The 17,257-nt window shown below is 38.9% G+C and overlaps 1 protein-coding gene across 1 annotated transcript; it reads left to right on the top strand.

Annotated features, from left to right (window-relative positions):
- The first annotated feature begins 14,504 nt into the window (after window positions 1–14,504).
- sox17 (SRY-box 17) lies at window positions 14,505–16,935 on the top strand. The gene is made up of 2 exons (XM_015375671.1): window positions 14,505–14,975; window positions 15,769–16,935. The coding sequence occupies exons 1-2, from the start codon at window positions 14,672–14,674 to the stop codon at window positions 16,656–16,658; spliced, it is 1,194 nt and encodes a 397-aa protein (XP_015231157.1). The 5' UTR covers window positions 14,505–14,671; the 3' UTR covers window positions 16,659–16,935.
- The last annotated feature ends 322 nt before the right edge of the window (window positions 16,936–17,257 follow it).

The raw sequence follows: 17,257 nt of genomic DNA, 5'->3' as shown, positions 1-17,257 counted from the left end.
AAAGCACATGTTGACAGATATTCGAGTTGTTCATACGGAGTGCAACATAATCAATTATAATCTCATTAAAACATTAATACATATCATGTTTTAAATGCTAATTTCATCTGATTAATTAAAACTGAAAGTGAGAATGTAAAGCCTCAGAAGTTAAAATGTTTCCATTTATATTCCATGCAATAGTGGCTCAGAAGAAATTCAAGTCATCTTAAGATTGGGACATTAGAAATGAGAAATGTTGTGTTTTTCGCTCATGTGTCCCTGGGCAAGGCACTTAACCCGAGTTGCTTCCCCACCTGAATATTGCTGAATGGGTCTAAGTTAATGTGGCTTTTGGATGCTTTTAGTGGTCAGCATGACTAGACAATGGCAAGATACATGGAGTTTATAAAGTCAGTAAAGAAAGTGATTTTAAATTACAGAAATATTTTTAGGGCAATATAATGCATCTACAAAATCCAAGCATGTCAATGGAAAGTTACGCGGAAGGAAAACATGGCAGGAAAAGTTTTACAGCCGCTGTTTTTATTTGATTTTGTCTTATAATCTTCTTTCTTTTGGAAACAAAAGTTTAGTTCTTATGTGTTACAAACGTTATGTATCAAATAAGCAGAAACAAATGCTCAACATTCACTCTAAAAATAATAAATCTATATTATGTGTTTTCTGTTTTTTAATCAATCAATGATAAACTATTTGGGGAGGATTTCAAACTCCTTGCAATGCACCAGCTTCAATTCAGTGAAAACATATACCGTAAGACTTTTAAATATCTAGTTTTACTGTTTAAAATAAACTTAATTACACTTCAAATGAGACGATGGTGCTACAGCACAGAATTGTTGTACTGAGGGACTTTGACTCAAAGGTCAGAAGCAGGTCAGGCTGTGGAGACCAGTTGATATTGTTGTTGGTGGTCAGGAAACCAATAATGCAGCTTGAGCCCAACCTGTCATTGTTTTAAAGTTGGTCACTATTTGCTAGAAAAATTATAAAATCTAATTCTTAATTATGACATTTAGCTCCAGTTTTTGACAACCAGAGTGGTTATTCTGGGATTACACTTATGTGCCAAGGACAAAAAGAAGAAAGAAAGACCCAGAATAGGCAGACCTTATCAGTTTGGGAATGGTCATAGCACCACTGGAAACAATGCCGAGGCAAGAGGGGGGCTGAGCTTGACCCTAATAATGCCACTGGTCTGTCAAGAAACCTGGAGAAGAGGAAGTCTAACATACCTCTGTCTTCTTGGATAAAGTCATAAAAATGATAAACACAGGCTTCAATTAGCCCCCGACAGGACAATGATGCTCTGCTGGGCTGGGAGGATTAAAGTCGGCCAAGTAAGAGTGAAGACATGAAAAGAGTCTGCCCTCCGCTGTGGCTGACCTCACTAATGTAGGAAACCTGGGTTTTCCCTTCTCCTAAATTATTTTTGGGTGCTTATCAGTCAGCCAATATGCTTTAAAAGGAAAGTTATTTTCATTGGAAAACAATTAAGACATGTCAAACTTCACAGAGTTGATCATTTTTACTAATCTTAACCATGTAGTTTTTGTTTAAAAATCAGCAAAATGTTAAGTCATTGATTTACAAATATCACATATATTTAACAGTAAGACAGATTTAAAATGTATAAAAATAAATAATAAAAATATTTTCTGTAATTAAATAAAATGTTTTCTGTTTGGGTCAAGTGGGATTAAGGATATTTTTTCCACATCAAGACGTTTAAGGTATAACTTTTTAAACTTGATTGGCTTAAAGGGTTGTGTTGGTATCTTTGCCTTTTTCTCCTGATAAATGTAGCATAAATAAAAATTTAATCTGGAAGACTTTTATCAGCCTTCTCTGGAGCACTTGCTGATGTCCAAGGATCAAGCACCAGCCAATCAACATCAGGACTGCACCTCCTCTGAAGCCAACCATCTTTCGAGGTCCCCTTCATTTAGCTCCTGGCTCAGCTTCCCTCCAGCAAACCACCAAACCTTCATCCAACTCCTCCCTCAGTCTCCGGCTATTCTCAGTCACAATCATCCTCCGACTTATTCCACCACCAGTGCTCAGGCCCCCAAAGACTATGTTAATCCTTTTCTAGGTTACTCATCCAAGCAAATGTCGATTCACAGCATCACAGTCTTCTGCCTTGGCCTGAGCTCCAAAGAACTTTTTTCGTGTCAATAAAACCTTTTCTAACCCCAGATTTTCTCTGTGTGAGTTTGTCCAAGTTGAAATGTAGAATAACTAAGTGTGATTTGTTGCCTGCATGCTTAACCTTTTCAGCTCAACCTACAAGTTTTTCCAGAAGATTAGGATCAGGATCTTCGTTTGTAAACATCTGACTTGTCGCCATATTCTAATGCTTGTAGTTTTTTTCCTAAGTTCGTTTTTAAGATCCATTTGTCCTGACTGATATTTTAACGGTCATTATGGAGAGAAAATAAAAAATAAATAATTTCACTTTCATGAGACAACAGGAAATGTCTTCAAAAATTCAGCTTTTTGTCCGTAATCACATTTAAAGTCATCTGCTTCTCTTAGTTGTCTGACCAAGTTGAACTAATGCTGTTCAGTCAGGATCTTTTAAGCTTTCCTGATTTTCTTTTACGCTTCGTTCGTAGTTTACGTGCCAAAAGATTTTCATCTTTTGGAAGCTTCTTCTTTCTAAATTGTGTTCCTGCTATGTTTATTGTTGAAAATACAATCTGAAAAGATTAACATAATTTTAATGGAGCTGGAAATTGTCTCCAAGAAGGAACTAGAGTTTTGGAGGTCTACAATTTCATTTCTTGATATCTTAAATCATTTATTTAGGTGGTTTTTTAGGGTGTTTAGGCATTGCCAAAAAAAATTATTCACAGTTATGCTTCTATTTAACTCTTATATAATGAATTAATCTTTCAGAAGCTTACAAAACTATGAAATCATCATTTGGGCTTCAAAAAATGTTGAAAGGCTTAGTTATCTTAGTGTATCTAAATATATGGGTTTAGTTCCAAATACATTTTCTGCAAAATGTCTTAATTTCAGTATTTCAGCAAATCCTAGCGTTTGGATCTTACGCATACATTCTGTCACCTTCTTATACATATCAGTAGAAACCACAGTTCAATAGATGTACTCAGGAAAGGGACTTTGATTATTTTACTTGTTGCTTCCGCTGTATTGTTGGCTGACCCCTGGCAATGCTCAAACCCAGAGGTCGCCACAACTTGTAGTGAATAGTTTCTAAACATCCTCATGTTAGCATGACTAAAGGAATATTTAAGATTTGTCTTGGACGCAAGCTCGAGATTTTGTTAAGCATGCAAAGAGGAGAAGATAGGGCGGATGTGCTCATTCCCAAACTGAGCAGCAGAACTAAACAAGAAGTAGTTTTATCATCAGAGCATCTTCACGAGGTGGGGGCAGGATGGTGGCTGCAAAAGGGCGAGGAGGTGAATGTATCGAAAGGTCCACATTGCTAAACGAGGAATGACTCGTTCAATAAACACCACAGGGCTGAGTAGATTCCCACCTGATTCCCAGCAGATCCCTGACAGATTAACGCCTCCAGAACAATGAGACAAGAGTGGAGACAGCTTCCTTTGTGTCCCCTCTCGTCCACGGCAGACAACATCCCAGTGCTACCCTTTTTGCAAGGTTAGTGTGTGTGCTCTCGGGTCAGCAAACTTTCCCAGAAATCCCCTGAGGGAGGGGGAATGCTATACCAGCAGTAACACATGAAAACATCTGTGTGTGCATGTGAGCAGGACGCAAAGTTTCACACAGTGTGACAGGTTTTTTTTTTTTGTTAACTCCTTTTTTATTTGTCGTCTGTACTCATTTCAAGTCCCCAAATTGTTTTATGGCCATAGGTTTACATTGTGACCTCTGGAAATAACATAACCCTCAACCAAAGTCTCATATCCTACATTAATGCTTAATATAACCACTTCAGGCAGTGGGAGCTCTCTCATATCTGCAATTTCTCAAGTGAGGTGATTTTTAGGTAACTTAAAATTTAACACCAGTAATGATTCATTAAGGTAGAAACTCTACGTCTTTCTGATATTTTAGAGTTCAAGCTCTCAAACTGATTATCCAAGCAAAGTTTGATTTGACAGCTGATGGCAGACAAAGAAAAGCATCCTAGGTGACTTAAGTAGTGTGAAAACTCAAGGAAAAGGTGTCACTTCTATTCCAAGAATCAGCATCTAACAACACACCTGCTCTGTTCTCCCTTCTCCTAAATCTCTTCAATGGGGAGCAGCAAAGCACCATCCCCCCATCCTGGAACACCTCCGCAGCAGGTGTTAGAGGAAGTCAGCGGCTTATCAGGCAATCTAAATCACTGCTATCTAACAGCTGATAATCACAGGTGTCTACTCGCTTCTGAAGAGGTCAAACAACATACGATTTTAAGATTTCTTTATTATTTTAAAGAGGTTTTAAGGCGATTTGCACTGCAGTTCCTTGGAGGATAAAACCATTTTATTTTCAGATTTATTTAAAAACAAGAAACACTTTGAATTAAAATAACTAATACAGAATGAAAACTTTCTTTTAAAAAAGGAAATAATGGCATATTCAATGTATGCCAATATTCCAACACCACTTTAAATATGAACTAAGAATTTTTGAATGATTCAGTTTGTTTGACACAGCTAGGTTCAGCTAAGTACAGCTGGGTTCAAGCAGGATCCTAAATATATCTTAAAAGTTTCTCAGAGCCTAAACTTAGTTTTGTTGTGGCTTTATCTGACTCATCCAATGCTGATTTTTGCATAAATAAATTTTCACTACAAATATGCAATGGCTCCAAATGAATGATTAGCAGTGAATATCAGCACAAGATTGACCAAAGCAGCTTCCTTCAGTTGCCGTCCTCCACACCCTGCATGATCATAATGCCACCAATAATAGTAAAATAACTGTTTTTGATTGTTAGTTCACAGAATTGCATGGGGTCTAACTTATCTACAGAACACAAGTAGTGTTTTAGTTTTTTCCTGTTCAAAGTAGACTAATCAAGTTCACTTTTGTTTGATTGAAGATGTTTGAACAGTAAATGTAAAAAATATTCTGAATTCTGAATTCCTTCAACACTTTTACCTTCTACCATGTTGACTTTGGTGGGTTCTTTCTACACACTAAAGTTATTATTATTTTGTAAATTCACAAACATGGAAAAAAGTTTAAACACATTCTAAATTATTTTAACAAATCTATCTCTGTCAAATTATTTTGACAGAGATAGATTGAATTGCATAATATCACTGAATAATTTGATTAATTCAGTGATATTATGCATTATGAGCACTTTATCAAGTACCGGTATCACAGGCTTACCTTTGCGCTATATCAACTAACTAAAAAAACTTAACTTTATTGTATCCTTTATTTGTGCTTTCACTCAGATCAAAGGTTTAACAAGCAATAAACTGTTTAAACTGTCTAGAAAAGTTTATACAAGGAATTACTTCTCTAATTGCTGCAGTTTTCATCCAGGTCAAAGTCATTTTAATCATCTTTCTTTTGCATTTATATTTAAAATATAGGTTATGCCAAACTCTGTTTAAAAGGATATCAGGTTGGAGTGAAATAATTAAATTCAGCTACTGTATAACTGGTATAATGAGGCAAAAGTTTGATTTTGACCTAAGGATTAAGATTTTGTTTTAATCCTCCTCATCACATGCTTGTTTTAGCATTGTATACAAATTAATAAAAATCTTTATGTTTTAGAAGGAAGTAAAATAAAAGATTACCGTTCAGATAACCTTTTTTAATCATCTATTTAAAAATCTCCAAGCAGTTTGAATTAAGTCAGTCCTAGTTTGATGTTGTCAGGTAGGCCGAATGCAGTTTTCAAGATGTATCCCATCTCAATGTATCACAATGCCAAAATAGATGTAAAGGTGTGTTTATTTATTTATTTATTTATTTTTTTACAATTATATGAATAGAATAAAGGTTTAAATCGCATTACAAAGGATCTGCAGGGGGAAAGGAAAAGTAAGTACATTTTCTGACCAACCAAGTCATTGTAGAGTTTGAATGCTGAAGCTGCAACCAAATGCTAAGCTAAAGATACGGGACAAAGTGTGTTCCTTTTCCACTAAATATGGGACAGGTACTTCTATTTCTAAATGCAGAATGATTCTGTTTTTCAAGGGACGGTTGGAAACCCTAATAATGGCCAAAATGAAAAGTTAAAAAAATCTTGTCATCGGTGTGAATATATCCACTTTCAGACTTATTTTCAGAGCTGAAGGTTCTTTAAATGCTTACATCTATAGCCTATCTAAGATATGATTAAACATTCATTTGCAACACAGATTTTTTTATTACTGTATAGCTGTAAAGCTCAGAATAACCATTAAAAAAGAGAGTTTAATTGAAAAAATTGAAACCAGAAAAAGAAAGTAATGACCACTGTTAAGTGATCTAATGCATCAACTTGATAGAAGTAAACTAATTTCAGGTACAGCAGGAAAGTTCATGTCCACAGAAAGCAACAGAAGCTCAGGAGCGGCTAGAGGAGTGTGAGACTAAGACACTGATTAGGCCAGCTTTTGAACGCAACAGGCATCCATTACATCAGGTATTTTCAGGATGCAGTGGAACATTCATGATAAACTCACCCCAACCTTTCAGTGCTAAAGAACCCAGAGTAACCTTTGTTTGCTGTGTCAAGATGACGCAAAGACTGTTTCCCAAAAGGTCAGAGCTTTTTTTGTACCACCTACTGGCCAGCGTAAACATTTTCTTTCAACTATTCTGGAAACCAGGAGTATCAATTACTTCTGTTTCTTGGACTGAAAGGAGAAGTTATCATAACGCAAAGATGTAATGCAGACGGGGGGGAAGTATCATTTTTCATTCTAGGTTTGTAAATGAAGGTGAAATGAGAGGGATTATGACCAACGATCAAACCAAATTTAGATATGGGAAAAACTCAGTCAACTCCAATAACCATATTTCCATTGGAATTCAAAAAATAGCTTCCAATCTTCACCTGGTAAAGCAGGCAGTACAGTAGGTGACTCAAAGCAGGGCCAGTCTGAAGGACATGGTGTAGAAAAGTACATTTTTAGTAATTAGTTTCAAAAAGTGAAACAATATAAGTATTCATCAGTGTTTATTTTGATTAGTAAAATTGATAGAAATGAAAACATTACATTTGTTCTTAAAAAAGACTAGTTATTCTTGTTGGATTATGCACCTTTTCTGCATCACTTTTCTCTTCCATTTAACTGCTTGTTTAGGGTGTCAATGACTGCCTGTTGGAGATATGGTTGGAACCTAAAACAACCTCCTCTAACTTAAAACAGATATGAAAAAATTGGTGCTTCGTTTACACAAAGATTGCAGAGGACTGATTTTTAATTGTTCTTTCATTATTATTGCAAAAGTAATGTAAAGGCTTGACAAGAACACTGCAAAAATTATTTTACTGTCCCCTAATATAGGGCTATTAAAGACCCTTTTTTAATTATTTCTTATTTATTGTTTGTTCTGGTATGCAGAATTCATTGTATGATAAAAGACTATGTTTTTTTATTTTTTTGGCTAAGGGTTTTACTGCTACCTGTCTTCTTGACCCTCAGTAGTTCAGTGGATATTCAACTCCGGTTTCTTTCTCCTCACCGTCCAGTGCCACAAAAAAGTTGTGAGACTGAATGAAGCTGGATAGCCAATGGAATCTGATTTGTTTTTTTTAAATAATCAGCATTGTGGGATAAATTCACTAGTAGGCTGCTCAGTGGCGCGGTGAGTAGTATGGAGTCTGCATGTTCTACCTGACGATGCCTGGGTTCTCTTCGGGTACTCCAGCTTCCTCCCACAGTCCAAAAACATGACTGTTAGGTTAAATGGCTTCTTTAAATTCTCCATAGGTGATTCAATGTCACTGTGTAAGAACTGGATGAAATTAGACTGCTGGGACAGGAATTGGATCTGATTGCCTTTTAAGGTACCTTTAGCTACAGGCATACACATGAAATGAATAGAGAAGACAAAAGTGTAAAAAATGTAAGTGTCATATATGGATTTATGTGTTAATTCAAAGCTTTCTCTTTTTTGTGGGCAGTTATAGCAGGGGGCAAATATTTAGACCAATTTCATAAAAACAAAAAAAAAAGTGAAAGAACTAGAAATTGTGTTTCAATGGATGGAAGGTACCAGAGTTTATCTGCAGTCTAACCTGATACCTTGTTGCCCTTCTCTAGATTTAAATATTCAACAGTTTGGGCCGTTTTGTGCCCTACTTTTCAAACATTAAACTGCTTAAATGTCATTGGGATGCTTGTCAAACCAATACAATTAAATTAAACAGTATTAGATTTTTTTTTATCATTTATTTATTATTTTTGTATTATTATTGAAATGACTATCTAGCTTCATAGTTTATCTAAATCCACTATGGCGAAGTAAATGGATACAACTGGTTTTTTAAAGGAAACTTTCTATGTAACCTGAAAAACATGTTAAGAAAACCTCCTTTAGAACTGTAGTAAAACCTGCAGTATTATTTTATTCAGTATTTTACCAACTACATCAGTTTTATTTTACTTCATACTACTTTGAATATGCATATGTGATGAACCAGATGAAGTGAAAAGGTCCCTTTGGAACATTCTACGTGATATGTTTCAGTTTGAAACAAATATTTAACTAACAGATATTGTGTGTCTAAAAGATTTACACATTTAAGCTTAAATTCAATCTTTTTGTACAGCTTAACACTCTCACATAACTGTTTTAAATGGGAACATATAAAAGAGCCAAAAAATGCAACCACATGGGAAGATAAGTGTGCATAACCTGAAACATGAGGTTATTTTGTCTGAGCATTCGATTTAGTTCCCCTTTACCATCAATTAGGGTAGACTGGTCTTTCTTGCATTTAATGTATTTTGTAAACACAGTTTGTAGAGAGATTGCATAGATTTAAATGCATCTTAAAGTATAAAGATATCAATCAGGAGAATAGTATATATACACCCTGACACAAAAAAGACAAAAGTAATTAGATGAAATTAGGAGATTACTAAGACATTACAAAGCTGTTTGTTTTTCCAAGGTTGAAACACTAAAGGATCTGCTGAGCTTTGTGCCACGTTTGACCAAAAAGAGGATTTCACACTCAGTGAAACACAGTGGTGTCAACATAATGTTCTGGGATTGCTTGTCTTGGTCTGAAAATGAGCATCTTTCAAGGTGGATAAAAGATGGAGAATCTCCAAAACAGGGTAGTGAAATTGATTGGACTTGATATAATTGATTTAAAAATATATATATTTTTCAAGTCAGTCCTGTTACATTAAAAGTGATTGTTCACTAACTGTTTAGTTTAACGGGTCTTGTCTCTATGTTTAGTTATGAAAATGAAAATGAAAATTGGCCTGTATGGCAAAATTCGCCATATTCGCATTTTTAACCTTGTTTTGAGAAAGAAACAAAGAAACAAAGAAAGAAACAAAGAAGGAAACAAAGAAAGAGGCAAAATAAGAAAACCATAAACCCCTCAAGCCAGATGTTTTCATTCAAATTTTGATAAGTTAAGAAAACTTAAGATGTTTGCCAAAGAGTTGAGGACGGAGTGAGTCCAACCCTACTTCTGAATCAGCTAAATGATGACATTGTTAAAGGATTAATGATACTTTTAGAATGAGACCAGAACTAAACTTAGCCTTAGTCTGGAGAACTTTGCTGAGTAGATTGGGAAATTTGTTCTGAAGGATGAATGTGACATAAAATACTGAAAAAAATGATTAAATGATTTATGACTGTCTTATTTTGTACATTTCCCAAAGAGCCTGACATTAAAAGAGGGCTGTGCATGCTTTAGATGCTGACTGCAAATAACGTACACTTTATCATTTGGGACTAGTAAATAGATTTGATTTTTTACCAAATTGTCAACATGATATTAATTAAATGCCTGATCCTCTTATAAAGCAACATGATCTTCTGTGTGTGCCGCTAATGAGCTGAGCACTGTTTGAACTCTGGGTCTTTGTCCAACTGGAGCAGCTCAGGGGATTGGCGCAGAGTGCTAACATATATACACTTTCCGTTGCTATGATTTAAACTAACACTGCTCCTCCTCTGCAGCCCAGCACAAAGGAGCCAGCAATTCCCAAGAAAGCCACCCACAGACATTTATACAGCAGGACTGGCGACCGGCCGCTCAACTTATGTTTCAGAACTCGCTTGGAAGGCGCACAATTTGTGCTGCTGCGCCAAGGACAGGAAGTGCTTGCAGAGTGACAGGAAGTGCTCACCGCTGCAGTAGCCGAGGCTGGAACTGAGATAATGCCATTGTGTAAGCAAGCCAAGTGACCTCTCCCTCAGCGCGGAGTCCAGAGGCTGGCGTCGGGAGCCCTGGCCCCCACCCAGCCCCAGACTCCCCAGGCACGGGGTGGGGGACTTGGTGGAGGTACAAGTTGGCCGAAGGGGGAGGAATGGAGGGAAGAGGAGCAGAAATCTGAGGCGTGTCACCTCTCGTCACCCCCAGCGCCTCTCACTGATTCCTCCCCTCCTTTGGCTGGAGTCTAAACCTCACCTTGCAGCGGAAGCTCGGCTTCGACTCCAGACTTTATGACTTTTCCCATCATACGCCAGGATTTTTCACTCCCACGCGGAGCAAGAAGAGGCCGGGGCACACTCATACCCACGCCCATGTCAACACACGCAGAGACACACACAAAGGGGTCCCTCTTTCTCTTCTCTCTTAAGAGCGAAGGGGGGAAACCGTATCAGGTCACGAGTGATAAAATAGATGATGACAGCATTATGGTCAAGATCCTGTCCCATTCAACGCCTATCGGGACCTCTGTTGGTTAAAAACACCCTCCCACTAACCCCTAGAGGGAATACTCCGGAGTCCCATGCTGTTGTCTGCTTGGGGGGCACGCAAAGGTTGCATAAGCATCTCTCATATTTCTGTCAGCCCCTTTTGACACGACTGCAGACCACAACAAGATGGGAATGGTCCGAGAAAAGATGAAGCTGACAGGTCCGGGTCTGCAGGCCCTGATAAGAAGCTCGACTGCCTGTGGGTGATGTTTGGATTTCTGCCCGCGAACAAGCTCTTCATTCTCTGCAGCATAAATAGCTCCAAGTCTAGACATTTCAGGTGCAACAGGTTGCCCTACGCTTTTGGTGTTATCTTAGCGTAGGGAAGGTGCTTTAGACTAACAGGAGTTTTGGGCTTTAGACTAACAGTCACAGTTTAGGTATCAGCATGTGCAACTGAAGGTAAAAAAGTGTTTTACTTATGGCTTAGATCATCTTGGAATTTAAAAGAGAAGCATAATAAAAGCTTTCCTTCATTAATCCTAACCTAATGAAACATTCAGAACAAATACAGGGGAAACAATAGGAAACAATAAACAGGTATTGCTGGCTATGAGATTCTCCTGCTATGATAACCTTAAATGAAAATAGCACACATTAACAAAAAAAGTAGAAAATGGCTTAATTGTTTTTATTCCAAATGGATACTGCTGATAAATTAATAGAATATACCAGAAACTGCATTTATTATAATCCTAAGTATTGTAGGCCTGACTGCTTATTGTTAGTTCAATTTTGAAGCTTAGCTAAATTTAATTGCACTAACCCAGTTGCACTTAAGTGTCTGTTGAGCAGAATTTCATTCTTTGTTTCAAATTCTGTCCGTTTTGAAAGTGGCTGTGGGGAATGAATAACCACTGCAGTGATCAGAAAGGGTATAAGAACACTCTTAGAGATTGAACTCTTTTGGTTTCCTTATTAAGACTTATTTTTAAATTATTCAGATCATGAAACTCATTTTAATGTAGAACAAAAATAATCTGAATGAAAACAGATGTGAAGACGTGAACCCGCCCAACTACACAAAGTAGACTTTTAAAAAACCTAAATGCAATACATTTAAAATAAACCAGAAACAAAGTCACTGATAATAATGGAGAGGGAAACAAGGCATTTGGGATTAATCCTAACCATATAACTCATAAGGATCCACTATTTATTCACCAATGTAGAAAATACAAATCAGTAGCTTTCATGGACTGACTGTTAATGAAATCGACTATGACATACACAGTCAAACATGGTGTTGGAGGTGTGATGTCTGGGGCTGCAGACTATGGCTCAAAGGGAACAAAGTGGAGGTTTTGAAGAAGCCTAAACAAACTGTGGAATATTTTGTTTAAGTCCAACAAAATGGACACAGAACTTTCTTGCTGCAAGGCAACAGTGCTATCCACTGCACTACCGTGCAGCCTGTTGTTGATAACATAACTTGTGTAATGCTAAAAAAGGTGTTTCCATACAGTTTTGAGAAATATACCAATTTCAATATGAAGGAAAAAACATCCTCATCTTAGTTCCTTAAGTTCATCCATCCATCCTCTTCCACTTATTCAGTGTCAGGTCGCCAGGGTAACAGCTTCAGTAGGGAGGCCCAGACGTCCCTCTCCCCAGCCAGTTGGGCCAGCTCCTCCAGGGGAATCCCGAGGTGTTCCCAGGCCAGTCAAAAACCTAGTCCATCCAGTGTGTCCCGGGTCTCCCTCTAGGTCTCCTCCTGGTGGGACGTGCCTGAAACACCTCACCAGGGAGGCATCTTGGGGGCATCCTAACCAGATGTCCGAGCCACCTCAACTGGCTCCTCTCGATGTGGAGGAGCAGCGGCTCTACTCTAAGTCCTCCCCTGATGACTGAGCTCCTCACCCTATCTCTAAGGGAGAACCCAGAGACACTACAGAAAAAACTCATTTCAGCCGCTTTTATGAGGGATCTCTTTCTTTCAGTCATGACCCAAAGCTCATGACCATAGATGAGGGTAGGAACGTAGATCAACCGGTCAATCGAGAGCTTTGCCTTTTGGCTCAGCTCTCTCTACACCACAACAGGCCGGTATAATGTACGCTTCACAGAAATCCACGTCTCCTCCCGCTCCATCATCCCCTCATTCGTGATCAAGACCCCAAGATACTTAAACTCCTCCACTGGGGGCAGTACATCCTCCCCAACCCTTAGAAGGCACGCAACTCTTTACCGGCTCCAGACCATGGTCTCAGATTTGGAGGCACTGCTCCTAAAAAGTTTTACTTTTTAAAAAATTATCTATTTTTTCTTTTTTCAATCAAGCAAAGTTATTTTTGTGATTACAATTTGCTTGTCAATGGCATTACAGCTATTGTTGCCATTTGTTTCACTCTTTGCAGCAGCAGTCATGTCAGCGAGAGGGGTCACAAAGTCAATTTAATAGCCTTGCAAAAAAATGTATATTCAAATTTAGCAGTCAAAATGTGTAAAAGGTTGCCTGTCTGGTATAGAGGTTATTATCAGCTTGATTCTTGTGGATCTTGTGATGCCATTAATTCCCCCCAAAAACCGAGCAGAACTGTCAGTTTGTCTCCCTTTTTTTAAGTGAAAAAAATAGTCATTTTAGACTTAGACTTAGACTTCTTTATTTGTCATTTTGTATGCACAGAGTGCATACAGAACGAAATTGCGTTACATACAGCTTATGAACATTGCATTGATATTTCAAATGGCACGAGTTATACAATTTATCAGCCATGTCATATGCTGTGATTTGTCCTAAATAACTTTATCTTAGCTTCTTTTTCAATTGAAATAAAGCTATTTGGGGATGCCTGAAAGACCTGTGTGCCCCAAGCTAAAGTAATATTTATAAAACAAGCATTAAATGGCCTTTGGTAGGCAAAATCAACTTTTAGCCCTTTTAACTACCGGTATGTTATAATGCTAATCATTCATTAACATCATGCTTAAAGTGATATTTCATCCATCTGCCCTTTGAAAACTCCCTCTTTCTGGAGGTTAGGTAAATGATGTCTATGTTTAGGACGCCCCCCCTATCCAATCTGGAAACCAGAGCTTTGGATAGAAAGGCCAAAAGCATCACTCAGCCTCTGTCCACATATTACTTCCTCATGGTCAGGACAGCTACAATCTAAGGCTTAAAGGTGTTAAAGTAAAAGTTTCCACTTATTTTATAGGGATAGGGTTTACCATTGGTATAATGCAGCTACAGAGCTGTCTTATTCCTCTGGGTCAATTGATTCAAGCCTCTAATGTGGTTAACATGCCAATACACAGACTGCTAATTAGCTCAGTTGGTTTCTTAATGTGTCTTGCATATTTAAACTGGAAAAGTGTCTTTATAGGGGGGGAGTTTCCCCTCAGTTTGATGCAAAAGTGGATCATCTTGTGTTTGATTCCTAATTAAGTCCTAAAGACTTGCTGAGTACAAGTCATGGATACATCTCAATATCCACCCTGTTGGGTAATAATGGATACTTCTATTTGATTTAAAATCTGGCAGCCTGTTCCTTCACTGAGCTTTGCAGCTCCAAAAAGGGTAGGAGGCGGGCTGATGAGATTTTTTTACACCTTTGCAGTAGTGGGCCCTCCCTCCTCCTGGTGATTGGCTGCCTGTGGGGTTATAGCGCACCACGGTTCATTTTCACTGCTGACTTCTCTCCAACTTATCACTTCTTGCTGCATCTGGATTTGACTTTTTCCTTTCCAACTTTACTCTCAGAGGGTCAAAGCCTTTATTTTTTGTAATCATTTTTTTCCCCAGTTTGATCTCGTTGGTGTATCTTTGCCGTGCGCGCTGTCCGGGCGCCTCTCCAAAAACCCTCCAGAACCAGTTTGGACAGAAATGAGTAGTCCCGATGCGGGTTACGCCAGTGACGATCAGACCCAGGCAAGGTGCGCGATGTCAGTCATGATGCCTGGAATGGGACACTGCCAGTGGGCCGACCCGCTCAGTCCTCTCGGGGACAGCAAGGTGAAAAATGAAACGTGCGCGTCCGGCGGAGGCTCCGGCGGTCAGGGACGCGGTAAGAGCGAGCCGCGGATCCGGCGGCCGATGAACGCCTTCATGGTCTGGGCCAAGGATGAGCGCAAGAGGCTGGCGCAGCAGAACCCGGACCTGCACAACGCGGAGCTCAGCAAAATGTTAGGTTAGTGCAATTTATTTATCTATTTAAATAAAACCTTATTAGTGACAAATTATTTAGACTTTACATTTCCTCTAATATCAAACTTTGGAAACTTAAAACATATATTATAAATTTTTGTTTTATTGAATTAAACAAAATCACATAATTTGATCACTCTAAACTAATTTAAGTCGGTTTACTTAGTGGGGTTGGGTGTGTGTGTATGGGGGGGTAGAGGGTCCTATAACCTTGTAGAGGGTACAGCAAAAAAAAGCTCAATCTAAGTTGTTTTTTTGGTTCAGTTCCATCTCTTTGAGCTATAGATCTTATAAAAGGTTAAAATGTTCCAGGGTACGAGGTCTGAATAAAAATAAAATCCCACTATTGCTTGTTTTTAATGAAATATTTATTTTCAAAACTCTTCTAAATAGACTTTACGAAAAAAGATCCTGATAAATTTAAAGCCTTAGCATTAAAGAAATGTCATTTGGTCATAGATCTACTAAAATAATACAGGGAAATTAATAAAGAATGTTAGAATAAATAGAATATTGTGAAATATATTATGAGACTTGTTGGAAACACGCTCTCTTATCGTTAACAAACTAAACTATAAGACTGTGTGGGTGTTGTATTTTGAAATGTCACTGATGTGTTTTTAAATTTTTGTGTCATTTAAGACACAGGTATAAGCTCAAAATCCCATCCCTATTCCCCCTAAAATGGCAACAGGCTATTTTTATGTGCATCAGCAGAGCCATGTAATTTATCTGCTGACATATCAGTGATGCGTTCTTCTCCTCTTGACCTGCAGGGAAATCCTGGAAAGCTCTTCCTATTACAGAAAAGCAGCCCTTTGTGGAGGAGGCTGAGCGGCTGCGGGTCCAGCACATGCAGGACCATCCCAACTACAAGTACAGGCCCAGACGACGGAAGCAGGTAAAGAGGATCAAGAGGCTGGACTCAGGATTTCTGGTCCACGGTGTGCCTGATCACCAGGCCCAATCGATGCCCAGGGACGGCAGGGTATGCATGGATACCCTTGGCCTGGGTTACCATGAGCATGGCTTCCAGGTTCCTCCGCAGCCCCTGAGCCACTACAGGGACACTCAGGTGCTTGGGGGCCCCTCTTACGAACCTTACAGCCTCCCCACGCCTGATACGTCACCTCTGGACGCCGTAGAGTCAGACTCCATGTTCTTCCCCCAACATTCTCAGGAGGATTGTCACATGATGCCGGCATACCCTTACCACTCTCAGGTGGCTGACTTTCAACCTCATGAACCCCTCTCCAGCCACCAGAGCAGCCCAGCCATCCTGCACCGCCACCCAGGCTCAGCTTCAGAGCAGCCCCCTCCCGCCTACATGAGCTGCCCAAACCCTTTGGCCATGTACTACACCCAGCACTGCAGCCCCAGTCAGCCTAAAAGGCACCCTGGCGGGGCAGGACAGCTCTCCCCACCCCCTGATTCCCACTCTCATTCAGCGGACAGCATGGATCAGATGCACCACTCGGACCTGCTGGCTGAGGTAGACCGCAGTGAGTTTGAGCAGTACCTGAGCTCTTCAGCGGCCCGCACGGACATGACGGGCATGCCGTACGGGCCGCATGAGACCGGCATGCAGGGACCCGAGAGCCTCATTTCCTCTGTGCTATCAGACGCCAGCACGGCCGTGTATTACTGCAGCTACAACAGCTCCTAACCTTCTCTTGCTGCAAAGGACACACAACCTGATCTTAGAACTTTACAGAAAAAATAAATAGAAATATTGTATTTTTTATTTTTTACTCCTGGCACAATGAAGCTCCTAGAATTTTGTACTGTATTTGCATAAAAAAAACTGTTTAAAAGCCATGAAATATTTTAATCTTAACACTGGTTTCAACATTTCTCTTGTTCTCTTGCAGGGATAATTTGTTTATAAATATTGTACAGTCACTATTTTTAAATGTATGTATATACTGAGTTGTTTTTTTTATACTTTTGCACTTTTAGGAAATAAATGGCTGCAAAAATACCTTCCATTGTTCGTATTTGTTATAAATCTGTGACATTGTCTAAAGCTTGCATGTAGAGGAGGACATAAAAATTATGCTTGTTTACTCCACAAATAATTTTGCCTTTTCTTATACTAAAGCTACTAATTAACCATAGATTTAAAAAGTTTTAAAATTGTAACTTTTCAAACGTACAGTTTAAATACTCCCTGGCGTCCCCACTCCCAAGTGTTGCTGCAAACTGCCAGTCAGCTGGCTAAAAAACGGCTGCAACATTTTTCCCTTCCTGATGCATTCTAATGTT

This window comes from Cyprinodon variegatus, unplaced genomic scaffold (genome assembly GCF_000732505.1).
Source record: "Cyprinodon variegatus isolate N-32 unplaced genomic scaffold, C_variegatus-1.0 Scaffold123, whole genome shotgun sequence".
In the NCBI taxonomy this organism is placed as follows: domain Eukaryota; kingdom Metazoa; phylum Chordata; class Actinopteri; order Cyprinodontiformes; family Cyprinodontidae; genus Cyprinodon; species Cyprinodon variegatus.
The sequence above is the reverse complement of the archived record's forward strand: the minus strand, read 5'-3'. Positions and strand labels throughout refer to the sequence as shown.